General features: G+C 43.1%; 1 protein-coding gene across 3 annotated transcripts in view; it reads right to left on the reverse strand.

The window, feature by feature from the left end:
* Window positions 1-273: 273 nt before the first annotated feature.
* Window positions 274-27,271, reverse strand: part of LOC128688058 (astacin-like metalloprotease toxin 3) — a 99,510-nt gene continuing 72,512 nt past the window's right edge. For 2 of the 3 annotated variants that reach the window (XM_070083797.1, XM_070083795.1), the window contains 2 exons: window positions 18,942-18,987; window positions 274-1,254 (listed from right to left, as the gene is read on the reverse strand). In XM_070083797.1, the coding sequence (XP_069939898.1) occupies window positions 1,088-1,254; window positions 18,942-18,987 (213 nt within the window). In that variant the 3' untranslated portion in view covers window positions 274-1,087. The remainder of the gene's footprint in view (window positions 1,255-18,941; window positions 18,988-27,271) is intronic. The other variant, XM_070083796.1, reaches the window with a different exon arrangement.

Below are 27,271 nucleotides of genomic sequence, written 5' to 3' on the forward strand. Positions count from 1 at the left end.
CTCAAATGTCTTTTTATTCCCTGTTCATTTTATCAGTATGCACAGTGGCCGCTGCTCCAACGCTCCAATAATCTCTTGCCGTCATTCTCTCTCAGACTCCCAACTTTAATGATGTCATTCTGACATCTTAACTGAAATATGTATTTCAGTATCTTCCTTTCTGTTAACATTTTAAACACAGTGATAAAAAGAAATAGCTGAAAAAATTCTCCAAAACATTTCCACAATACACAACGTCCTATGTTTTTTATGCTTCTAATGTAAACATTCGAGTAATATCTTCACTTTTATTTTGGGATTTATGTTATCAGACATTTGTTTACAAAGTTACAAAGGCAACTAAACTTAATACTACTAGTTATAATGCAGCTGACAGTAGTTACACTGGCTGACGAACACTGGCCCAAGAAACTTACCATATGATATGCAGGTTTTATTATTTACGATATAACTTTTGCATAAATTGGTACATGAGAAAAAAAAATTCAAACGCCTGATTTTAGCACTTATCATTACTATTATCACCCTTGTTATTGCACGACAATGAGTGAGAAGGGAGTTAATAGCACGTGTAACTGTAGAAGGAAATTCTGAGCTACACTTTTGAGCATTACTCGAGAAGCATAATTTTTTCAGTATATCATGAATAAAGTCTAGGTCTTGGATAAGGCTCACTGATGCCATCTTCATAGATTATTTAAACTCCATCATCATATTATCATTGGTTCGTGGTTATAATCTCACAAGTGTTGTAGACCATCACTGACTCATGAATAATTCGCTCTACATCACATGCAGTAGATTTACTGTAAGAAAAGAAACTTTCCAGATAAATTATACTTTGTATGCCATTGACTGTAGATCTGAGATAGACAGACGTGAAGACAACTAAACGGTGGTCCATGTGATGTGTCAGTTACTGCAGCGAAGAGAAACTGCATTTGGTCATTCCTGCGAGGTTGAGTTACTATACAGCTATGGCATCAAAGGCTTCTGGGAATAACCTTGTTCAATGTCTGTGACTAGCTTATGCGTGAATTCTTCTGACGTAGATATTTACAGGAAAAACATCCTGACAGATCATCTGCTACAAGAGTCCTCTCACAGGTGACTTGTGTGGTAATGCTGGAGTAGCGTGCGACGGGTGGTGGCTTGTGTGTGTGTAGGAACGAATATCTGACTGATCTAAAGCGTTGTGGTGGAACCATGACGAAGAGGATGCAGCGTGGTCCAGCCGGGAGAACACATACTTACCTGAAAACATATTGTAATTAATATATGATTATCTGCAGCAATAATAACAGACTTATTGTAGGAGAGTACATTTGACATGTAAGACACTTAATTTAAATCTTTAAAGCAATAACTTATAGTGACATCCCATGAGACAGAAAGAAATGATCAGCAATCTTGCTAAAGTGCAAAAACATTTAAGAGACAATGTTAAAGTCTGAAGTCGACTCAAGCGACTGTTGGTCCCGCTTGGAATTTTTCCAGAAATATCAAAAAGTGTGAAAGCATTGTGAAATATTAAGATTTTTCATTTTACATTAATTATTTAGATATCGTTAAATTTGCTTGTAACACATTTTAGGGAGAGTTCTGCCGCGAACCTTGAAGTGTTACAAATCGACCGAAAAAGAAGTTAAGTAGAGGACTAATAATAGTGACTCCCACCAGCTTAGCAGAATATCAACGAGGGCTCCTATTTTCATTAAAATAGTGATTCCGTACCTCCAAACACGTGTCACTCGATGTTGATGTCTCTCGTGACATTACTACCACCTCTCTGCTTCTTTCCATTCATTTCACTACCTCTCCCATTACTAAATTTTGATACAGTATCAAGATGATTTGCCAGCTTCTGCCAACGCAGTCTCTGGAAGCAAACTTAACTGTGACAATATACTCAAATCTCTACAGACACCATGACACTGAAGTCACTGACATCAGTCAGTGATTATTTTCCTTTACTATCTACAGCACACTGTGATGCAAAGGCAATCTAGAAACAGACTTGTTTTATATATTACCAGAATTAAAGGCTATAACATCATGCACCAAGAATTTGACAACATTTTGGCAATCTTCCATTAGGACAGCAGCTTTGCTCATGTGGTACCATTTAAACTGCCATTTTAGGGTGATCTGCAGCTTAGTAGCTGAAAGATTCTTCTTGAAAGACATGTCAGCATGGTATGACAACTGGGAAAAGAAGATGGGTGGTTTGGATGGGACTGTCTTGGACGACAGTGCTCCTGAGGGTGCTAGTGTTGTCCTGGAGGACAGTGAACCAAAAGGAGACATTGGCCCTGGTGATGAAACAAGTAAAGACAACGCTATTCAGTTCACAGAAGTACAAAATAGAGATACTGCTGGAGAAGCAACAAAAGGGGATGATGTCTCAGGGAATAGTGTTGACACATTACCAGCAAAACTTGGTAGAAGCACTGATGTCCATGTACCAGCAGCGAATGCAGCTACAATGAATCCTAGCAAACCGAAATCCAATCTATGCAAATACTATGCCGTAGGTATCTGCAGGCACGGTATATCTGGTAAAACAGGTGGGACATGCACCTTTCATCACCCCAAAAAACGCCTCACCCACATGGCAACAGGAGCGTGTAACTTCCCCTCCTGTAACTTATTTCACCCAGAAATGTGTCACTCATCAATCCATGAAAGAAAATGCTACAATGCATACTGCCAGGCACATCATCTAAGGGACACAAGATGACACAGACCAGCCAGACTATGGGAAACAAATTGGTGGGAGCCACAACCCCTCCAGGGACAGAGTTTTTTTCAGGGCCAGGAGGAAAAAAAAACTGCCAAGGAATGACAATAATAGTACACCAACTGAAAACACTTCTGGAGCAGAGGCACGGACATTGGCCTCCACTCCAGAACAACAGATATTAGAGCCAGCAAATAACACCCCCCTAAATTCCACCAATATAACACGTCTTTGCAAGCATACAGGGTCTAAAGCCGTCAAAAAAAAAAAAAAATTCCTTACACCAAGGGACAACTCATGGAGTCAAATGCAATGTTTGCAGCATTCACAGAGACTCACACAAAGGATCATTATGACAACAAAATACGGATCCCAGGTTATAACCTATCCAGATGAGACAGACTAAACATGCAACAAAGGGGGAGGGTGGCCTGTATGTCACAGAGTCGCTCATTTGCTCAGAACTACTAATGATGTAGTTGAAATTTTGGCAGTAAAGACTGAAAACCAAAACCTTGTCATTGTAGTGGTATACAAGCCTTCAGACACAACTCCCCAGTAATTCCAGGAGCAGCTTTTGAAAACTGACCACTATCTGGAAAATCTCCCAGACTCCTTACTACTAGCAGATTTCAACTTGAGACACCTAAAATGGAGGAGTATAGCAAACAGTGTTTTAGCAGAGATCACCCCAGGAGGCAGCTCAGATTAAAATTCACACACACACGAACTATTAAATCTCTACACCAAATTCACCTTAAACCAGCAAATATTAGAACCTACAAGACTAGAAAATACGCTGGACCTCGTCTTCACTAACAATGACGGTCTGATACGTAATATAACTGTATCAAAGACAATACACTTAGATCACAACATGATAGAGGTACAGACATGTATGCACAGTGCTCCAGACCAGCAAAATGTGATCAGTCATGAAGGTTTCTTCACAAAATTGAATTTCAATAACAAAAAACATACAATGAGATCAAGTTAACCATGTCCTAAATGAAACAAGCTGGGAAGATATCCTAAACAACACGGATCCGAACATTTGCCTAGAAAAAATGAACTCTGTGGTTCTTGAGATCTGCTCAAGACACATTCCATCAAGAAAAAGAAAGAGAAGATGCAAACCAGAAAAAGAGAGACGCCCCCTATACAGACGAAGGCAAAGAGTCACAGAGCTGCTGAGTGGGGCCAATATATCTGAAATACGAAGGGAGGCACTGGTCAATGAAATTGCAAATATCGAACTTAAGCTGAAGGAAACTTACAGGAGACAAGAATCTCAGGAAGAACTAAATGAAATAAAGAAAATTAAAAAAAAAAAAAACGAAATACTTCTTCTCTTATGCCAAATCTAAGGGAAAAACAACATTCAGCATTGTACCCCTGCTTAGGCAGGATGGGACATACACAGATGACAGCCAAGAAATAAGTGAGATACTAAAGTTCCAATATGACTCAGTGTTCAGCGAGCCACTGTCCAGACTAAGGGTCAACAATCCAAATGAATTCTTTATGAACAAAACCCAAAATTTGGTCATCTCAAAAATCTCGGATATTATCCTAACTCCACAAGACTTTGAAAAGGCAATGACCTGCCCATGCACTCTGCCCCAGGCCCAGACTCATGGAACTCCGTGTTCGTCAAGAATTGCAAGAAGCCCCTGTTGCATGTCTTCAGCATTCTATGGAGAGGGAGCATGGACACAAGGGTCATCCCACACACACTAAAAACAACAGACATAGCCCCACTCCACAAATGTGGCAGTAAAGCATTGCAAAGAACTACAGACCGATAGCACTAACATCCCATATCACAAAAATCTTTGAGAGGGCTCTGAGAAGCAAGATCGCCAACCACCTAGATACCCATTAATTACCCAACCCAGGGCAACACGGGTTTAGAGCAGGTCGCTCCTGCCTGTCACAGCTCCTGGACCAATATGACAAGGTCCTGGATGCTGTTGAGGATAAACAAAATACAGATGCAGTATACACAGACTTTGCAAAAGCTTTCGACAAGTGTGACCATGGTGTAACAGCACAGAAAATGCGTGATAAAGGAATAACAGGAAAAATTGGTAGATGGATCTATAACTTCCTGACAAATAGAACACAAAGAGTAATAGTAAACAGAGTAAAGTCCCAGGCAGCCACGGTGAAAAGCTGTTCCACAAGGCACAGTACTCGCTCCCATTCTATTCCTCATCCTCATTTCTGACATAGATAGAGATGTAAGCCATAGCTCCGTGTCTTCCTTTGCTGATGACACCCGGATTGCCGTGGTAGTGACCTCCATTGAAGACACTGCAAAATTCCAAGCAGACATCAACCAAATCTTCAAATGGGCCACTCAAAACAATATGAAGTTCAACGAGGAGAAATTTCAACTACTCAGATATGGAAAACTTGAAAAAATTAAAAATGTATCAGGATATATGACAAATTCTAACCATACAATAGAGCAAAAAAGAAATGTGAAGGATCTGGGAATGATGATGTTAGAGGATCTTGCCTTCAAAGACCACAACAATGTATCTACCTCATCCGCTAGGTAAATGATAGGATGGATAATGAGAACCTTCAAAACTAGGAACGCCAAGCCCATGATGACACTCTTATAATCGCTTGTGCTCTCTAGGCTGGAATACTGCTGTACACTAACGGCCCCCTTCAAGGCTGGCGACATTGCAGACCTGGAGAACATACAAAGAACTTTCACAGCACACATAAGTACGATAAGGCACCTAAATTACTGGGAACGGTTGAAGGTCCTTGATCTGTATTCCCTCGAACGCAAACGAGAGAGATACATGATAATATACACTTGGAAGGTCCTGGAGGGTTTGGTACCAAACCTGCACATGAAAATCACTCCATATGAAAGCAGAAGACTTGGCAGGAGATGCAACATTCTCCCGATGAAAAGCAGGGGTGCTACGAGTAGATTGAAAGACATCACACTAAGTGTCAGGAGCCCAAGACTGTTCAACTGCCTCCCAGCATACACAAGGGGAATTACCAATAGACCCCTGGCTGTCTTCAAGAAGGCACTGAACAGGCACAACAGGCACTGAACAGGCACCAACCGAGCTGTGTTTCGTACGTCAGTTTGCCTGCGGCCAGCAGTAACAGCCTGGTTGATCAGACCCTTATCCACCATGAGGCCTGGTCTCAGACCCTTATCCACCATGAGGCCTGGTCTCAGACCCTTATCCACCACGAGGCCTGGTCTCAGACCGAGCCGCAGGGGCGTTGACCCCCGAAACCCTCTCCAGGTAAACTCCAGGTAAATATTCAGTTTGCAACCATAAGGATCCAAGCTTGATTCTCTAGCGGGTCAAACATAAGGGCAAATTTCCATATGCTTCTGCATATGAATGCAAACTTATTTCTGTTTTGGGCAGACTATGGTCCTCATCGTTGTCTTTGACTGCACTGGCTAGGCCAGGGTGGCAGCTGCCCTTAAAGTTTACTAAGCGTTGCCTTTGTGTGTTTGCCGTCCATGGAGATTTGTGTAAACAAGACACACTGCGGGCTATATCATTTTATTATGAAAGCATTTCATTCTCCTTGGGCACTTGCCTCGACCCTTAGTCGGGCATCTAATACAGGTGCATCTGTGTTAACGTATCAGCAGACCACTCATAATATCACCTGCCATAGGTCAGAGGAAAAGAATGCACAACATGAAGAGGTCATTGATATTATCCGAAGCCTCACTACAGCCCATTGCCCATCAGACGGAAAGCCTCAGCTAACTAGGCCCACTGGGAGTCTGAAAAGCTCAGATGGAGTCGCCATTTTACCCTGGAAAGACAGTGAGCTGACGATAACTTGTGCAGAAGTCTATAAGTGCCAAGACTTATCTACAACATTTTAAAGCTGATTTAATTAAGCCTCGTGACAAAGCGGCCGTCAACAACGGGCTGGCACTTCACACAGTACAACAACAACTTTGTTCCAGTAGGAGGGAAGATCCTCAAAGCGCAGGGCAAGTGTATGCTCAAGTGTCTGAAGGAGTTAGGCGAGACATTTGTCTGGAAAAAAAAAAAATGACCCCAGAGCAGTTAGCTTCCTTTATTTGAAACTCAGTGTTATGATTCAGAGAGGAAACTCCAAGAAGTACATGGCGTACTTCTAGGAAGCTCGAGGATGTGTTTTAAGAAAAGGATTTTATATCATGCATGTTGTTATCATGCCCAATGAATCTTTTAATCTTTAAAAAAATATTTATATGCACACATGAGGATGGAGAGAGAGGAGGAACTACTTAAAGAGTGTTGAGGAGAAATCTATAAATTTTTCTTCCTCTTCAAGGGGGGCTCCTTGGCGTGGTGAAGAGGCTCTTGGTCTGAGGAATTAGACCTATCGGTCTTCTTCCTCAGACCGAACCTAATTACCCCCCAATCTCCCCTCCCCTATCCCATCCTCCCCATCCTCCCCTTTTTCCTTTCCTCCTCCTCCTCCCCACTCCTCCCTTTTGCCCTTCCTCTTTTTGTCCTTTGGGATTTCTCCCACAGGCACGCTAGTTCCTAGGTAGAGGAAAGGACACCGGGGTCGATCCCATTCCGTTGAGGTTTCTTGGCGGTGGCGTAGTTTGCCGTGGAATCTGGATTGCCTAGGGATGTCCCGATCCCTCTCCGGTATCCCGGAGTAGCTTTGGGTGTCTTTTGGGCGACGGGTGTATCTCTGGAAGCCACCTTTCGGATTCCGGGGGTGGTGGCTGAAGGAGGTATGCTTTGTGGCGGATATCCGGCCGCCCTCTCTTTTGTCCACCGAGGTAGCTCGGCAGATGTGAGGTTGCTATCCCAGATTGCTGGTTTACTGGCATGAAGGGTAGGGTATGGCACGGGTTCCATGCTGCATCTGCGCTACTAGCGGTGTCGAGTCCTCTTGGGCGCGGAGGGAGATTTCTGGCCCTTTCATTCCTCCTAGGAACTATCCCTCCCCGGTCCCCCCTTTTTTTTTCTTTTTTTTATTTTTATTTTCTTTTCTTCTTTCTTTTTTTTTCTTAAAAACAAAAAGAAAGAAGTAACCTAACCATGGCAGCCCTAGTCCATGAACCTTTTACCCCCGGGCCCCTTCTTGATACCGCACCCCGTTCTGACCCCGCCTCGTCTTTGGACCACTCTTCAGACATTCCTCATGCCTCTGTACCTATTGCCGGTGCTGTTTCCTCACCTGCTTCAGGTACTGAGGCCTCGACTGACTCCTTCGATTTATCAGACCTTCGCTCTCCTCTGACTATGCTTCCGGCCTCTCCCTCTACGGTGCGGCAATTTTCAAATCGCCGACCCGTTCCACGTCGGACCAACTCTGGTCCCACGCCTAAACGTCAACGACAATTACCTGCTGATGATACTTCTCCACCTTCACCTTCTCGTTCTTCTCAGAAAAGATCGACACGTCCTTCACTACCTTTCCACGCTCAGTTTCAGACTGAACAGTGGACTAAATTCTTCACTTTGCGACCAACTTCCTCTACTGCCTATCTTTCTGACCATAGTATTGGCAAGGCACTCCTACGCCATGTTGGTAAAGATATTTCTTTTCATGCTCTTAAGAGCGGTACGCGCATCATTACCGTACAGAATGCTACCCAGGCTCGTGAGCTCTCTCGTCTTTCCCATATAGATACTGTTCCTGTCACCCTTGAAAAACATCATTCCCTCAATTCTTGTAGTGGTACCGTTATTCTGCCCCATACCATAGTTCAACAAAATTTCCAGACATGCGGCACCGACATTCTAGAACAGCTGGAACTCCAAGATCTCCCAATCCTCAAGGTAGACACTTACGTTCTTCCTGCCCGTGGGCGGAGACGATACCCTAGCAATGTGGCTCGTTTAACTTTTGACAGCCGAGAACTCCCATCCTCAGTTTATATAGCAGGACATCGGTTACAAGTTCGAAAGGTGATCCCTACACCACAACAGTGTAGAAATTGCTGGCGATTTGGCCATCCAGCGAAATATTGCAGATCTATCGCCGAATGCCCAGTCTGTGGTGCCGATGACCATTCTAATACGTCTTGCAATCGATCTCCCTCTTGCCTTAACTGTCATGAGGCTCACCCTTCGTACTCTCGCCGTTGTCAGGTCTATTTAAACGAGCGGGAAATCCGTTACCTCAAAGAGACAGAAGGTCTCCCTTATGCCATGGCAGTTTCTCATCTCCGCCTCCAAGGGAGACTCCCACGTGTTTCTTATTCCCGTGTTTCAAAACGTCCCCCCACTTCTGGTATCCCATCTTCTACACCCACCTCTGTGGTTACCTCTCCCATAATCACTCCTGTATCTAATCCTTTTGCTGTCCTCGGCTCAGACGTCCCTACTTCAACGCCTCAGTCTAATCTCGCTTCTTCGAGTTCTCTCTTACAAGCCTCAGTATCGACGAGACCTCGTACGACACCTCTTCCCAATCGTCCCTCTACTTCTCAAAAGTCAAAAAAAGGTCCGGTAACACCTCCTACCCATCTTCCACCTCCTCATTTTACCCTCCCTGTCTCTGTCCCTAGTTCTTCCCCTCTCACTGGCTCAGTTACAAGTGCAGAGGTTCACCCTCCTCCTCGTAATGTACCTTCCTCCCCTGTTCCCTCCCAAGTTTCTTCCTCTTCTGCCACCTCCCAGGTTCCTGTCTCTTCTGTCCCCTGCCACGCTTCTCCAGTTCCCTCCACCCTTTCGCCCCCCCCTACCTTGGTACAGTCCAATACAGTTCCAATCTTTACTCATCCTCCCCCTACCATTCCCAATATTGTCTCCCATACGACATCTCTGAATTCTGAAACACTTGAAGCAATCTCTGAATATATTGCAGAGACCAAACCATCAATGGACACTGATCCACCTTCCGCTCTTTCTCTCTCCTCTGCTCCATCTGCGCAACTCCTTTCTTCACAGCGCACCGTTCCTTCGCTGCTTGAACATTTTCCACTGCCTCCGCATGTGGACTTTTCTAACCCTCCTAGTCCGTAGGAACCCTTACCTGCGGATTTCAAGTATCTTTATCATTGCCATTCATGGCCTTTTTACAGTGGAATATACGTGGCCTCAGGGGTAATCGGGGTGAGCTTCAGATGTTACTCTCCCAGTTTGCCCCTGTTGGTGTTTGCTTACAGGAACCAAAATTACACTCTGCTGTTATTTCTCACATCTCAGGCTATAATTTATTGTATTCTTCAGATCCTTTTCCTGATGGGACCTTTAATGAAAGTGCCCTTCTTCTCCGCACTGATATTCCGTACCATCAGCTATTTGTTCATACTTCGCTGCATTACACAGCAGCCCGTATCCACTTACATAGGTGGTATACGCTCTGTTCTTTATATCTCTCTCCTTCTCGGGCATTATCTATTCCGGATTTTGCCTTCCTTGTTTCGTCATTACCGCCACCAATTCTGTTACTTGGTGATTTTAATGCCCACCATTTCCTCTGGGGAGGGTCTCACTGTGATTCCCGTGGAATTCAGTTAGAGGCTTTTCTTGCCACCCACCCCCTCCATGTTTTAAATACAGGTACTCACACCCATTTTGATCCTCGGACTCATACTCTCTCTTGCATCGATCTCTCAGTTTGCTCTTCCTCCGCCGCATTAGACTTTACTTGGTCTGTTCTCCCGGACTTACATGACAGTGATCATTTCCCAATCATTCTTACTTCCCCTTCATATTCGCCACCTCTTCGCACCCCACGCTGGCAATTTAATCGGGCAAATTGGAACCTTTACTCACACCTGACTGTTTTTAAAGAGGTTCCTTCTTCGTCCTCCATCGATGAGCTTTTACACCTCTTCTCATCCTCTGTTTTCACCGCAGCTTCTCATTCTATACCCCAAACTTCGAGCAGGCATTCTCAGAAATGCGTGCCTTGGTGGTCTCCTGCTTGTGCTCGTGCAGTACGTTTGAAACGCGCTGCATGGGGCAGGTACCGGTACAATAGAACCACAGAGCGACTCCTTGATTTTAAACAGAAGCGTGCGATCGCTCGCCGTGTCATCCGTGACGCTAAACGCACTTGCTGGCGAGATTATGTCTCCACCATCACCTCTGCTTCCTCTATGAGTGCAGTCTGGAAAAAAGTACGAAAACTGAGTGGTAAATATTCTCCTGACCCGGCTCCTGTTCTGCGGGTTGCCGGTGTTGATATAGCAAACCCACTAGATGTTGCCAATGAAATTGGCAATCATCTGGTCCGTATTTCTCAGGGACTCCATCTATGCCCCTCATTTCTTTCCTCAAAGTCTGCCAGAGAGTTAGCACCCTTGGACTTTTCTTCTCTCAGAGAAGAACAGTATAATGTGCCTTTTACACTTCAAGAACTGGAGGCAACACTCTCAGCTTGTCGATCATCGGCAGCTGGGCCCGACGACATTCATATTCGTATGCTACAACATTTACATCAGTCAGCCCTTGCAGTCCTATTACGCCTTTACAATCTTATTTGGTCACAAGGAGTTCTTCCACAGCTGTGGAAATCCGCCATTGTTCTCCCTTTCCGCAAACCAGGCACTACGGGACATGAAACCTCCCACTATCGTCCCATTGCTCTTACCAGTGCAGTTTGCAAAGTAATGGAACGTCTAGTAAATAGACGTTTAGTGTGGTATTTAGAGACACACAACAGTCTCTCCACTCGTCAATATGGCTTTCGTAAGGGACGTTCTACCATAGACCCCTTACTGCGCTTGGATACGTATGTTCGTAATGCCTTTGCGAATAACCACTCAGTTATTGCCATATTTTTTGATCTTGAGAAGGCATATGACACAACTTGGAGGTATAATATTTTAGCCCAAGCCCACTCCTTAGGCCTTCGAGGCAATCTACCATCCTTCCTTAAGAACTTTTTAACTGACAGGCATTTCCGTGTTCGGGTTAATAATGTGCTCTCCCCGGACTTTATCCAAGCTGAAGGTGTCCCCCAGGGATGTGTTCTGAGCACAACACTTTTTCTCCTTGCTATTAATGATTTGGCCTCTAGTCTTCCATCAAATATTTGGTCATCACTCTATGTTGATGACTTCGCTATTGCCTGTGCAGGCGCTGACTGTCACCTCCTTACAGTTTCTCTCCAGCATGCAGTCGACCGTGTTTCCAATTGGGCCACCACACATGGGTTTAAATTTTCCAGCACTAAAACCCACCAAATCACTTTCACTAGACGCTCTGTCATCTCTGATCATCCTTTGTACCTCTATGGCTCACGTATCCCTGAACGTGATACAGTCAAGTTTCTGGGCCTCCTCTTTGATCGTAGGTTATCCTGGAAACCTCACATTACCTCTCTGAAGGCAACTTGTCACAGCCGGCTGAACCTTCTTAAAACCCTTGCTCATCTTTCGTGGGGAGCTGATCGTCGAACCCTCCTTCACCTACATTCCACCCTTATTTTATCGAAACTTGATTATGGTGACCAGATCTATTCAGCGGCATCTCCTGCTACTCTCTCTAGCCTTAACCCCATTCATCACCAAGGATTACGTTTATGCCTTGGTGCTTTTCGCTCTTCCCCTGTCGAAAGCCTCTATGCAGAAGCGAACGTTCCATCCTTATCCGATCGCCGTGATGCCCATTGCCTGCGCTACTATGTACGCTCTCATGATCTCCGCAATCCTTCCATTTATAGAATGGTCACTGATATTAGTAGACATTCTTTATTTGTTCGCCGCCCCTGCTTACTCCGTCCCTTCTCTCTTCGCCTTCATTCGCTCTTGTCTTCTCTTCAACTACCACCTTTCTATGTACATGTAGCATCACACTTTTCCCTACCCCCCTGGGAAGTTCCAGCTGTTCGAGTCTGTTCTTTCTCCCTCCCTTGCTCGAAAGCCCAACTGTCTACGGTCGCTTCCCGCTCTCTTTTTCTTGACCACTTTCACTCTCATTCTCATGCCATTGCTGTGTACACAGATGGCTCTAAGTCTTCTGACGGCGTAGGATTCGCAGCAGTGTTTCCGGACAGCGTCGTACAAGGGCATTTACTATCTTCAGCTAGTATTTTTACTGCTGAATTATATGCCATCCTTACAGCACTTATCCGTATTGCATCTATGCCTGTGTCATCATTTGTGGTTGTCTCAGACTCCCTTAGTGCTTTACAGGCTATACAAAAATTTGATACACCTCACCCCTTAGTCCTCCGTATCCAACTTTGGCTACGCCGCATCTTTACTAAGCATAAAGATATTGTTTTTTGTTGGGTCCCTGGTCATGTTGACGTACAGGGCAATGAACAGGCAGACACTGCTGCGCGGTCAGCAGTACATGACCTACCAGTTTCTTATAGAGGTATTCCATGTACGGACTATTTTGCTGTAATATCTTCCCACCTTCACACCCGTTGGCAACAACGTTGGTCTACTATGCTCGGCAACAAACTTCAGTCTATTAAACCGAGTATAGGTTACTGGCCGTCTTCTTATCACCAGTGTCGAGGTTGGGAGACTACTCTCTCCCGTCTTCGCATTGGCCATACTCGTCTTACTCATGGATATCTCATGGAGAGGCGTCTTGCTCCCCTCTGTGAGAATTGCCAAGCTCCATTATCAGTCAGCCACATTCTGTTGGACTGCCCACTTTATCAACGAGCACGCAGAATTTACCTCTGTCGTCGTCTTCGCCCCGCTGCTCTCTCTTTACCTTCCCTTCTCGCTGATGGACCCACCTTTCATCCGGACTCTCTCATTGACTTTTTGACAACGACTGACTTACTCCACAAATTTTGATACTTTCAGCCCTTTCTACTTGTATCTCTTGCTACCCTCTACCCCCGTACTATCCCCTGCCCCGCTGTTTTCTGTAACCTGCTGATCATCCCCCCTCCCTTCTGCCATCCAATTCCCTTGCTTCCTTCCCTACCCTGCAGCGCTGTATAGCCCTTGTGGCTTAGCGCTTCTTTTTGATTATAATAATAATATAAATTTTTCTTACAGCCTCAGTAGCTTTAACAGTAGATTTATTCTTGCCTCTAGACCACATAGTCTATGAACACAGATTAAGTTGTAATAAACAACTCTGATGCTCTGTCCAGTGATCCTCACCACCTGGCTAACAACAGTAAGGGTACAGCATCGGACTGTCAATTTACAGAGCGCAGTTCATGCCCCCAAACCATCTCTCTGTTTAATCGTTAACATGTTTATTACAATATATATAATATATATATATATATATATATATATATATATATATATATATATATATATATATATATATATATATATATATATATATTATATATATATATATATATATATATGTCGTGCCGAATATGCAAAACTGGTCAATTAGCAAGAACTCATTTAAAATTAAGTCCTTTCTAAAATTTTCTCTTATACGTTCAAAGATATATTTTTTTTATTAATGTTAATGTAAAAATTTTTAATTTTGCTCCAAAAGAATCTTAGAAAACTTACCTAACCTTATTATAACAAGAACAATTTATTTTAGCCTAACCCAACTAAATATATTTTATATTTGTTTACAATAATTTAATACTAAACAAACTCAGTGAAATATATTTTTTTCGTTAGGTTCAGAATGATTTTGGCGAAATTATTGCATACACAAATTTTCACTTGTCCTATATGGCAAGATGAGCGTTGCTATTTAAGCCAAGATCGCAAGTTCTGCCTATTCGGCACGACATTACATACATATATATATATATATATATATAATGTCATTGGATGGTGAACAGAAGAACACCTCGGTTAACAGTGTGAGCATGGTGATTAGTGTGCCAAATGGCGAGGTTTTTTTCTAAATGGAACAATAAGTGTATAACAATTAGCAAAAGTTAGTCAGTGATGTGCATCTTGAGCGAACACACAGGGACACTTCCTCCGCCCCCCATCCCTGATCCCTTCCCTTCATCCCAGCCTAGGCCCACTGACTTCCTGACCAAGGGTGTTGCCGTTTAGTGTCCCACCAATTACTAGCTCTGCCGCCCGCTACTCCCCCACCCTCATCCCCCATACATCCATGCTGTCCTTCACCCATTACCCCACAGCTGGCGCCCTCCCACCCCCACGATATCAAGTAGTAGCGGGTTCACAGGAATCTTCACGACAGAGCCAAAGCCGTCGTTCACGAGGCATTTGCCGGGTGTGTTACAGGGAATGTGCACTCAGTCCCTCAACTGGCAACATCCGTGCACACAATTGATGTCTAGGCTCCAGGAGAGCTCCAAATGAGAACAACCAACAGCCCCTCCCAGCAGACAGCGATGACAGCTACTGTGACTTCACCTCTACAGAGGACCTCAAATCTGCAATCAAATTAACATCTACCAGGACTCTGACACACATCCCCAAAGCAACTCGCCCTCAAGCTGCTAGCAAATTCACTGACCTTCTGAAGACAGTCAACGATGCTCCTTCAAACAACAGATCCTGGCACAACTTGCTGCTTTTTGGCAATGCCTGTTTGGCTGTCCCACCAAGGAGGGACAAGTCACTAGCAACACATGTTATTAGGGCAATAAATGCATTCCCAAGGGATGACAACCTCGTGCGTCTCCCTCCTAGGGCGACAAACACCCGCCGGGCAAATGCCAACAACAGGACACCCGACACCTCAAAAATCAGACCCCAAATTAGCAAAAAAATAAAAGAGGGTAATACTATTGGAGCTCTGCAGAGGCGTCGTAAGGCGGGGGCGGGAGCCGCCCTGGGTGACACCATTTAGGGGGTGACACCATAGAGCCTCTAAAGAAGGTGACACTAATGAACAAAACCATGCTGCAGGAACCTAAGAGAAAAATTCTTCGTTTCTATATAGTCTATTATAGGATTACACAGTACAAATAGGCCTATATAGGGAAAATCATTGATTTTGATGATATGATAGATGATTTTGCAGGATTGAAGGCAGGGAAATGAAATGTCAGATTCTTTGAGATGTTACCTGTACTCAGGGTTAAATCGGAACTAGTGTTTTTCTTTACTTTTAAAGCTTTTTCTTCATTGTTGAAGATGAAAAAATGTAGGATCTGTTGCCTATACTCAAAGTGGTATTTGAGTTTATGTTTCCTCAATATTACTACGATTATTTATTTTATCATTAATAAAGTGAAGATACCATCGCTCCCAAGGATGCCAGCACGGCGCAAGCTCTGAAGGACAAACATCCACCCAGGGCTCTCAGTACCAACATTGACCTCCCTGACATTGCAGCAGGTGAAGAACATCTAACCTTACAGGATGCTGATGTGTATAAAGCTGCTATGTCATTTCCACAGGGCTCAGCAGGAGGTTTCACCGGTTTAAGGCCTCAACACTTAAAACAAATACTCAGTCCAGCACTTGGTGATGTTTCAGAGAGGCTGCTGTCTGAACTCACCAAATTTTCCAACCTGTGCCTGGCTGGCAGTGTCCCAGAGGCCATCAGACCCCTTTTCTTTGGTGCCTCATTGTGTGCCCTCCGGAAAAAGGATGGAGGAATCAGGCCCATTGCAGTGGGCAACACCCTTCAGCACCTAGTTGGCAAGCTGCAGTAAGAAGGGTGAATCAAGAGGCTGCTGCAATGCTGAAATCAACTCAGCTCGGTTTCGGTGTTCAACAGGGCTGTGAAGCAGCTGCCCATGCAGCACGAGTATATATCAAAAACATGTCCGATGAAAAAGCCTTGGTCAAATTGGACTTTGCCAACGCTTTCAACTCAGTCAGAAGGGATGCTGCTCTCCAAGCAGTTTATAGAAACTTCCCTTCCCTTTATCCCTTCATCGAATCATGTTATAGTATGACTTCCAAACTATTGTTTGGGCAAACTCATGTGAGGGCATGCAACAGGGGCATCCTCTCGCCCCCTTTCTATTCTGTTTGGTCATCAAGGAAGTCACAGAAGCACTCTCCAGCGAGCTCAATATCTGGTTCCTGGATGATGGCACCCTAGCTGGCACAACAGAATCCTACAGGACATCAGTAAAATTAAAGACAAGGGAGAACGCCTGGGCCTTTCTTTAAACCCCACCAAATGTGAAATAGTTTCTATCAATCGACAGATGATACAGAATATTAGCGCCGTTTCACCAGGAGCACGAGTCATTGATCCAGCCAATAGCACTCTCCTTGGTGCTCCTCTTGGGGCCAATGCCATCGATCTGATCCTAGAAAAAAAAAGTCTCAGCCCTCTGGACGATGGAAAGCAGGATGAAAGACATTGGCACACACGATGCCTTCTACCTACTCACCAGGTGCCTGTCAATCCCAAAGCTCACCTACTTTCTGAGATGCTCCCCAGCCTTCAGTAGTCCAAAACTCAAGAAATATGACTCTCTCCTTAAGACCATGCTAGAGAGTGTATTGAATCTTTCCCTTGAAGATGGACAGTGGGTGCAAGCCTCACTTCCGGTCAGGCTTGGGGGGGCTAGGAGTACGCAGATCCTCCCAGATTGCTCTACCAGCTTTCCTATCCTCTTCCATAGCATCAAACGAGTTGGTAAGACAAATTCTTCCTGATAACCTCAGTGACTCAGCAGGGATACAGGACCCTAGCTATGCCAGTGCCATCACTGAATGGAAGACTCTTGCTGATCCAGCACCAAACCCTAGTGCAGCACTGGCTCACAAACAGTCAAGCTGGGATGGCCCGATCGCTGAAAAGGTGCTTGCCAACATCCTCAGGGCTGCAACATCAGATGGGGAGATTGCCCATCTCCAGGCTGTGAGTGCACATCACTCCGGGGACTTCCTCCAAACGGTTACCATATCGGCAATGGGAATGCGAATTGACCCTAAGACCCTCCGTATTGCAGTGGCTCTGCACCTTGCTACCCCAATTCACACAGAATATACATGTATTTGTGGCAAAGCACAAACAGACCAATATGGTCTACATGGTCTTAACTGTTCCAAAACCAAGGGCTGGCATGCAAGACACAATGAGGTCAACGACATCATTAAGAGAACCCTTGCTACAGCTGGATGCCCAGCTGAGAGGGAGCCCCGATTACTAGCAGCCAACAATACCCACAACCCAGCAAACCTCCCCAACGGGATCACCATGTATCCTTGGAAGAATGCAAGCTCTTACCATGGGACTATACCTGTGTGTCCACACTGGCAGACGCCTATATCCATCACAGTGTGGGGCGACAGGGAGGAGCTGCTGACCACAGGGAGGAGTACAAGGTCAGCAAGTACAGGGACATAAGCCAACAGTATCAATTTGTCCCAGTGGGATCAGAGACCTTGGGATCATGGGGAAAAAATGCCATATGTTTCCTTAAAGAATTGGGTTCCAGACTCATCGACACCACCAGGGACCCAAGGGCACCCACTTTCATGTTCCAGTGCCTCAGCATGGCCATCCAAAGGGGAAATGCTTGCTGCATACTTGGCTCGCGTCCGGCTTTGGAGAAGCTGGAGGAAATTCATGATCGTTAATACATTGTACCATTGTATTCATGTTTGTGTTTTTCTGTTTATTAATAAATGTTCACATAGAATATAAAATATAGGGGGTGGTAGGAGAAGGAAATAATTAAACAGCTCCGGGGAGAACCTTGAGTTTTCCCTGAGGTACGTTTATTGTCTTCTCTGAGGATGAGGGTCCCCATTCCAGCTATAGAGGTGGTACTTCCCTATATATATATATATATATATATATATATATATATATATATATATATATATATATATATATATATATATATATATATATATACATGCAGAGCCAGCCACATGGGGAAGGAAATCTTTAGCTCAAAATGTTTCACACTCTCGTGCATCGTCAGGAGTTATGCAATGTTGTAAGACTAGCAACTGATGGAAGAGGAAATTCTCTGTGAGACATGGTAGAAGTGTATAAGCTCCATTGTGATGGGCCTGTGCTTATACACTTCTGCCTTGTGTCAGAGAGAATTTCCCCTCCTATCTGTTGCTAGTCTTGCTTCACTGCATAGCTCCTGACGACGTACGATAATGTGAAAGATCTTCAAATAAAGATTTCCTTCTCCTTGTGGCTTTTTCTGGATTAAGATTATTAAGACTGGATTATACACACTGACTCCAGGCTGAGGGACTGATTACTTCAAACTCATCATACAGCATTTTTCTGAATTGGACAGAAAAAGCCACTGGCTGGCAAAGCATTTCCATAATAAAGATACCCAAATATTGCATAAGTGTCTCATTAACTTGCTGGTTTTTTAAACCATTTATTCAAACTCATGAACTAGGCTGTTTACTCACCCTTTCGTTGACACCTGTACAAGCGATTCAGTTTCTGGTAATCGATCTGAAATAAATCACAGTCAAGTCAAAAATTATAGCTCGTGTAACTTTCCATCAGATTTCAGTTTTACAATTAAAAAAAATCGATGTGAATGTGTTTTAAAAGCTGTTTTCCCTTATTTTCATGGAAGGCAAGTTTGTCATACCCTTCCCATATTACTACTGTATTCCTAATGTGAGAAATCAGGGAAGCCAACTGATTTCCCTAACCGTTAGACCCCCTAAGTGAGTAGAGGATAGGCAGTACACCATAGTACGCCTACACCAATGTTGCCACATTTTCTTATCCACTTGTTATTTATAATGAAGCCTCTATAGGCTAAAAATACATTACTTATAAGTTTTTAAGATTAGTTAGATTTGGACATAGTAATTTAGCTTAGTATCTACAATTACCTTTCACAACCTAAACAAATTGACAACCGAGACATACTGTGCCAGGTGACCAGGCAAGCTGCCCACGCCAGACACTTGGGCTCCAGTCACAAAAAAACCCATAGCGAGTAAAAAGGCAGATGACGAAGCTCTGTCTTATTGTGCCGAAATAGCAACTGTCTAGTTACAGGGCCACTTACCCTACACTAGGCCAGTGCAGTGAAGCAGTCTGATATTCGTTAACACATTACAGTGCAAATTAGATAACAGTTTACGGCAATAATCGGCTTCCTCGCTGCTACCAGATGGTTGCAGATCGTGACTCATTCGCAAGAGCAGGCGAAATATACACAAACACTGATCTCTGGCTGAAGGAGACTCGAACCTACGAACCTTGGAACAAGGTACACAGTGCTTTACCAGTCTACCCACACTGGACAATACCTTGGAGTCCAGCTTGCACTAGACTTTGATCCAAGTCTCCTTCAGCCAGAGATCAGTGTTTGTGTACATTTCGCCTGCTCTTGCGAATTACTTGCATTGTTAATATCCCTAGTAAGGCTGATGCATGCAGGAGATGAGATGAAAAGCTGTAAGCCTTCTCCCTGAAAGCTGGCTGCCTTGGATCAAAGTCTAGCGCAAGCTGGACTCCAAGGTATTGTCCAGTGTGGGTAGATTGGTAAAGCACTGCATACCTTGTTCCAAGGATCATAGGTTCGAGTCTCCTTCAGCCAGAGATCAGTGTTTGTGTATATTTCGCCTGCTCTTGCGAATTCCTTGCATTGTTAATATCTCTAGTAAGGCTGATGCATGCAGGGGATGAGATGAAAAGCTGTAAGCCTTCTCCCTGAAAGCTGGCTGCCTTGGATCAAAGTCTAGCACAAGCTGGACTCCTAGGTATTGGTCCAGTGTGGGTAGATTGGTAAAGCACTGCGTACCTTGTTGCAAGGTTCGTAGGTTCGAGTCTCCTTCAGCCAGAGATCAGTGTTTGTGTATATTTCGCCTGCTCTTGCGAATTCCTTGCATATATAGATCTTGGCTTAAATAGCAATGCTCATCTCTCCATATAGGACAAGTGAAAATTTGTGTATGCAATAATTTCGCCAAAATCATTCTGAACCTAACGAAAAAAATACATTTCACTGGGTTTGTTTAGTATTAAATTATTGTAAACAAATCTAAAATATATTTAGTTGGGTTAGTCTAAAATAAATTGCTCTTGTTATAATAAGGTTAGGTAAGTTTTCTAAGATTCTTTTGGTGCCAAATTAAAAAAATTTACATTAACATTAATGAAAAAAATATATCTTTAAACGTACAAGAGAAAATTTCAGAAAGGACTTAATTTTAAATGAGTTCTTGCTAATTGACCAGTTTTACATATTCGGCACGACATATATATATTTGTATAGGTGAGTTTTTGTGTCCTTATAATAAATTTAATATTGTCTCCACATTTAATGTGAAGGTACAAGTTGGGTCTAGAGTGGTTTCTTTTTCTATTTTAAATAATATAAATGCCCTTCAACTAGGCAGGTTATATACCCTTAAGGGCCAGGACTTTTATTTACGTTACACAGTGAAAAGCGTAACATGGGGACCTGTCTGGGAGGGAAGAATTATCAAATTTAGAATGATAATTCACATTTGAAACCTCGAGAGTCAATATTTAAAGGAAGGATTTATTAAATATTAATAGTAATAACTTTTTTCAGATGTAATTAATACAATTATTTTTTTGCTGATTTTTGTGTGTGCATATTTAGTCATTTATCGAGTTATTTAACAATAAAATTTTTCTGTGAAGAATAATAATTTAAAGAACCTATGTGCTTTGCTGTGTGATTTATTGTTCTATATAAGTAATTTCTACTGTAATATGCAAGTGTTTTGTGCTATTAATTTCTAACATGTCTGTAAGCAGTAGAGATTCTAGTGGTGACAGAGGTCTGGGAGGAGATCCTGGATCAAACCCCACTGCGAATAATGAGAGTAATGAAGCACAGATATTAAGACTAAAACTAACTCTAATTATGGAAGAAAAAGATCTGAGGAGGATTGAATGTACTGAAATATGGGAAGAGAAAATGTTAGAAATTTTTAGGGCTAAAAAGAGAGAGAGAGATAGAGAGTTTGCTGCTTCACAAAATGGAACAGGTAACAGGGTAGACATATTTAATTTCGAACAAACTAAAAAGTTTGTCCAAAATTTTTTGGAAAAAGACTCTGATAACTTTTTCACACTGAAAAAATAGCAAAAGCCCAACAGTGGCCAGACAGTAACTGAGCCACATTAGCAAGAACCCAGTTAATTGGTAATGGATTACAAACTGTTAGTTCTCTAGAGAAACATGAATTTTCAGACTATGAGATGAAGGATGTTGTGTTGCTGGCTTATCAGATATTGCCAGAGAGGCATAGGCAAAAATTTAGAGGTTTAAAGTTTCAGGAAGGACAATCCTTGGTGGAGTATGGAAAGATGTCGCTGCTGACTAAATGGTGGCGCTCCAAGGATGTTGTAGGTGATTATGAAAGAATAATTATTTTAATTTTACTAGAGGATCTTTCGAACAGTGTACCTCTTGACCTTAAGGTATATCTTGAGGAAAATTTTTTTAATGATTTTAACCATGCTCTAGAGTTGGGTGAAAGGTTTCTAGCCAACCCAAAAGTTGGAAGTAGTTATCACCCAGTTCATGTTGATAATAATTTTTCTCCACTAACTAGGAGGAGTAAGACATTTCACGTGTTTAAGCCAGATTTTTTCCAGTCTCATAATCCAAAGAGTTTTCAGCCTACTACCACCAGAATCCTGGTTTCCAGGGATTTAAGTCTACTTCTCAGCTTCCTGTTCAGGGAAGTGGTAAGTCAGTTTCACAGGGAACAGGTAGGAAAGCCCAGTTCCCCAAGGACAAGGGATCCAGTCTACCTCAGGTGGGCATGGTACATTTAAAGTTTATAATTGTATTTACTGTAATAAGAAGGGTCACTCACAGCAGTATTGCAGAGAGATGCTTAAGGACCAGGCTGCTGCACAGGACTCTCAAGTAAGTACCCCAGATACACATGCAGTAGCTTGTATTGCAATCTTACCCCAGAGTACACCAGGAAGTTCAGCTGTTTTAGACTCGGATGAAGGTCTTTTCAGATAAGTCCACAGTGGCTTTACATCAAAATGAAGGTAGGGTAGAAGGTGTTATGTCTTTAAGGGACGGACGTAGCACATTCTCCCTTTTGTGCAAGGATGTATTACCAGTGTTAGAAGATACTTACACTGACAAACATATTTTTTAAAAGGGATTTCAGGATCCACTGTTAGGACTCCAGTTCATGAGTTGTGGGTGGAGTGTGGTTTACCAGTCTGGGTACCTGCCTGTAGGTATTACAGAAGATTTACCTTTTCCATGTGTTGACCTACTACTAGGCAACAATGTAATGGGTCTCATCAAAAGTGAGGAATGTTTGGTTTGGAGGGACCCTGATTTGCAAGGTTTTATGGCAAAAACTAAAGCTACTATGACTGAAAATTTTTCAGTGTGTACTATGACTAGCCAGGTGAGCAAGAGAAGAACTTCTTTGCCTCGCCTTGATCTTACTACTGACTGTGGTGACAGTTTGGGCTTGGGGAGCCTGTTCATTGAATCTGACCTGCAGGAGACTGGACAGTGATGAACCAGCCCAGGTCAAACCCGGTTTGGGATGGGGTCTCGGTGCTGGCATGGGAGTGAATACCCTGACTCTGAAGCAGCTGGTTGAGGTCCAGGGATGTGGTGATTCCCTGAAGGCTATTCAGTGGTTCCCAAATTTAACAAATGTTTATTTTACAGAATATGTGACCAAGCAGTTATGTCAGAGCCATTTGCATTTGAGGATAAGGTTCTGAATTTCTTACAGACTTCCAATGAAGGATATTTCAGTATTGAGAAGAGAGAGTTGGATAATAAATGTTTACAAATCACTTATATTTTTACCAGGTTACCAGAGTTCCTACCCCTTCTTAATAACATTGTGTGTGTGGTTTTGAGATTTTTTTATTATTTTTTTTATTATCACACTGGCCGATTCCCACCAAGGCAGGGTGGCCCGAAAAAGAAAAACTTTCACCATCATTCACTCCATCACTGTCTTGCCAGAAGGGTGCTTTACACTACAGTTTTTAAACTGCAACATTAACACCCCTCCTTCAGAGTGCAGGCACTGTACTTCCCATCTCCAGGACTCAAGTCCGGCCTGCCGGTTTCCCTGAATCCCTTCATAAATGTTACTTTGCTCACACTCCAACAGCACATCAAGTATTAAAAACCATTTGTCTCCATTCACTCCTATCAAACACGCTCACGCATGCCTGCTGGAAGTCCAAGCCCCTCGCACACAAAACCTCCTTTACCCCCTCCCTCCAACCCTTCCTAGGCCGACCCCTACCCCGCCTTCCTTCCACTACAGACTGATACACTCTTGAAGTCATTCTGTTTCGCTCCATTCTCTCTACATGTCCAAACCACCTCAACAACCCTTCCTCAGCCCTCTGGACAACAGTTTTGGTAATCCCGCACCTCCTCCTAACTTCCAAACTACGAATTCTCTGCATTATATTCACACCACACATTGCCCTCAGACATGACATCTCCACTGCCTCCAGCCTTCTCCTCGCTGCAACATTCATCACCCACGCTTCACACCCATATAAGAGCGTTGGTAAAACTATACTCTCATACATTCCCCTCTTTGCCTCCAAGGACAAAGTTCTTTGTCTCCACAGACTCCTAAGTGCACCACTCACTCTTTTTCCCTCATCAATTCTATGATTCACCTCATCTTTCATAGACCCATCCGCTGACACGTCCACTCCCAAATATCTGAATACGTTCACCTCCTCCATACTCTCTCCCTCCAATCTGATATTCAATCTTTCATCACCTAATCTTTTTGTTATCCTCATAACCTTACTCTTTCCTGTATTCACCTTTAATTTTCTTCTTTTGCACACCCTACCAAATTCATCCACCAATCTCTGCAGCTTCTCTTCAGAATCTCCCAAAAGCACAGTGTCATCAGCAAAGAGCAGCTGTGACAACTCCCACTTTGTGTGTGATTCTTTATCTTTTAACTCCACGCCTCTTGCCAAGACCCTCGCATTTACTTCTCTTACAACCCCATCTATAAATATATTAAACAACCACGGTGACATCACACATCCTTGTCTAAGGCCTACTTTTACTGGGAAAAAATTTCCCTCTTTCCTACATACTCTAACTTGAGCCTCACTATCCTCGTAAAAACTCTTCACTGCTTTCAGTAACCTACCTCCTACACCATACACTTGCAACATCTGCCACATTGCCCCCCTATCCACCCTGTCATACGCCTTTTCCAAATCCATAAATGCCACAAAGACCTCTTTAGCCTTATCCAAATACAGTGGACCCCCGCTTAACGATCACCTCCAAATGCGACCAATTATGTAAGTGTATTTATGTAAGTGCGTTTGTACGTGTATGTTTGGGGGTCTGAAATGGACTAATCTACTTCACAATATTCCTTATGGGAAAAAATTCGGTCAGTACTGGCACCTGAACATAATACTGGAATGAAAAAAGTTCGTTAACCGGGGGTCCACTGTACTGTTCACTTATATGTTTTACTGTAAACACCTGGTCCACACACCCCCTACCTTTCCTAAAGCCTCCTTGTTCATCTGCTATCCTATTCTCTGTCTTACTCTTAATTCTTTCAATTATAACTCTACCATACACTTTACCAGGTACACTCAACAGACTTATCCCCCTATAATTTTTGCACTCTCTTTTATCCCCTTTGCCTTTATACAAAGGAACTATGCATGCTCTCTGCCAATCACTAGGTACCTTACCCTCTTCCATACATTTATTAAATAATTGCACCAACCACTCCAAAACTATATCCCCACCTGCTTTTAACATTTCTATCTTTATCCCATCAATCCCGGCTGCCTTACCCCCTTTCATTTTACCTACTGCCTCACGAACTTCCCTCACACTCACAACTGGCTCTTCCTCACTCCTACAAGATGTTATTCCTCCTTGCCCTATACACGAAATCACAGCTTCCCTATCTTCATCAACATTTAACAATTCCTCAAAATATTCCCTCCATCTTCCCAATACCTCTAACTCTCCATTTAATAACTCTCCCTTCCTATTTTTAACTGACAAATCCATTTGTTCTCTAGGCTTTCTTAACTTGTTAATCTCACTCCAAAACTTTTTCTTATTTTCAACAAAATTTGTTGATAACATCTCACCCACTCTCTCATTTGCTCTCTTTTTACATTGCTTCACCACTCTCTTAACCTCTCTCTTTTTCTCCATATACTCTTCCCTCCTTGCATCACTTCTACTTTGTAAAAACTTCTCATATGCTAACTTTTTCTCCCTTACTACTCTCTTTACATCATCATTCCACCAATCGCTCCCCTTCCCTCCTGCACCCACTTTCCTGTAACCACAAACTTCTGCTGAACACTCTAACACTACATTTTTAAACCTACCCCATACCTCTTCGACCCCATTGCCTATGCTCTCATTAGCCCATCTATCCTCCAATAGCTGTTTATATCTTACCCTAACTGCCTCCTCTTTTAGTTTATAAAAGAGATTTCTGGTGAAATATTTTTGTCAGTTAGACTTTACACCAGCCAACCAGAAATAAAATTTTATAAGATGTCATGTAGTTTTGAGAGACGTAAGGAAGAAACAGTCTAGCAATGTCTATCACTCTGAGAGTCAAAGGAAAATAGAGTGGTTTCACCAGTCTCTCAGGACGATGCATGTTTGTTGTACCCAGTATCAGAAGGACTGGGAGAAGGGTATTCCCCTCCTTTTAATTGAAGTGCAGGGAAGCACTCTGGAATCATTAAGTCATAGGCTAGGTGAAGATGGTGATGCTTTCCCCTCGGAGTTTTTTCTCAGTTTCAGAGATTGTTTGGCTAAGATGAGGTGGATGGTACCAGCGAACCAGCCTGCCAGTCTGACCAGGATGACGTGGGACCATGAGGTGGTGCTTCATGATCTGGAGGCTGGAGAGGAGGTGTTGGTACAGGAGGCGGCTCCTGGGAACGCTCTGATTAATAGTGAATGAATGGTACCTGCTGATGGGTGAGGTCTCTGATGAAAATAAGACCCACACACTGGGTCAGAAAAACGTGTGTGGTTACCTTTATCAGCAATCTGAAATGACTAATATTATGAAAGGTAAAGTACAAGTCTGAAGAGTGTACTTTTGATGTTGGTGTGGAAAAGCTTGATGCAGTGGCTCAACCACTATGGAACTTTGTAAATGAGTTTTATGACGTTAGAAAAGGGGGCATGAATCCTCATGAGGTAAATGTAGCTGATCAAATTCAGCAGGTTTTGGGTAGGATAAACTTAATTGAAAAGTGATGTATAACGTTGTGGGGAGAGATGCATATGGTGGACAAGGTGAATATTTTTTTATATTTTCACTGTACTCAGCCAGAGTCAGTGGACATTGCCTTTCAAGGGTCTCACACTAGATGACACTCTCAGCATGTTCACTGACTGCCGCAAAGTAAATTTGATAACTAAGTCTGAAAGGTTTCCTCTTATGAATAATTTCATTGATGTACTAGATGCAAAAGTTTTATGTGGCAGGGTTATTTAAATTCCATGACCCAGTGTGCCAGTTATATGTCTATGCTTGAAATTGTACTCTATAGGTACTTTAAATTTTGGATAACTTTAAATGTAATGTGAAATTGATATATACAGCCTGGGTTTTGCAAAATGATTATAGTGTTAGTGCTCGTGTAATGACTAGTCCCCAATGTTGCACTGCCGATTTTCTCTGCGAGTAGACGCCAGTTCTGCTGTTGTGTGCTGTGTCGCTGGAAAAAGCAGCAGGACGATTATTGCCAG

Source organism: Cherax quadricarinatus, chromosome 10 (genome assembly GCF_038502225.1).
Source record: "Cherax quadricarinatus isolate ZL_2023a chromosome 10, ASM3850222v1, whole genome shotgun sequence".
Lineage (NCBI taxonomy): Eukaryota > Metazoa > Arthropoda > Malacostraca > Decapoda > Parastacidae > Cherax > Cherax quadricarinatus.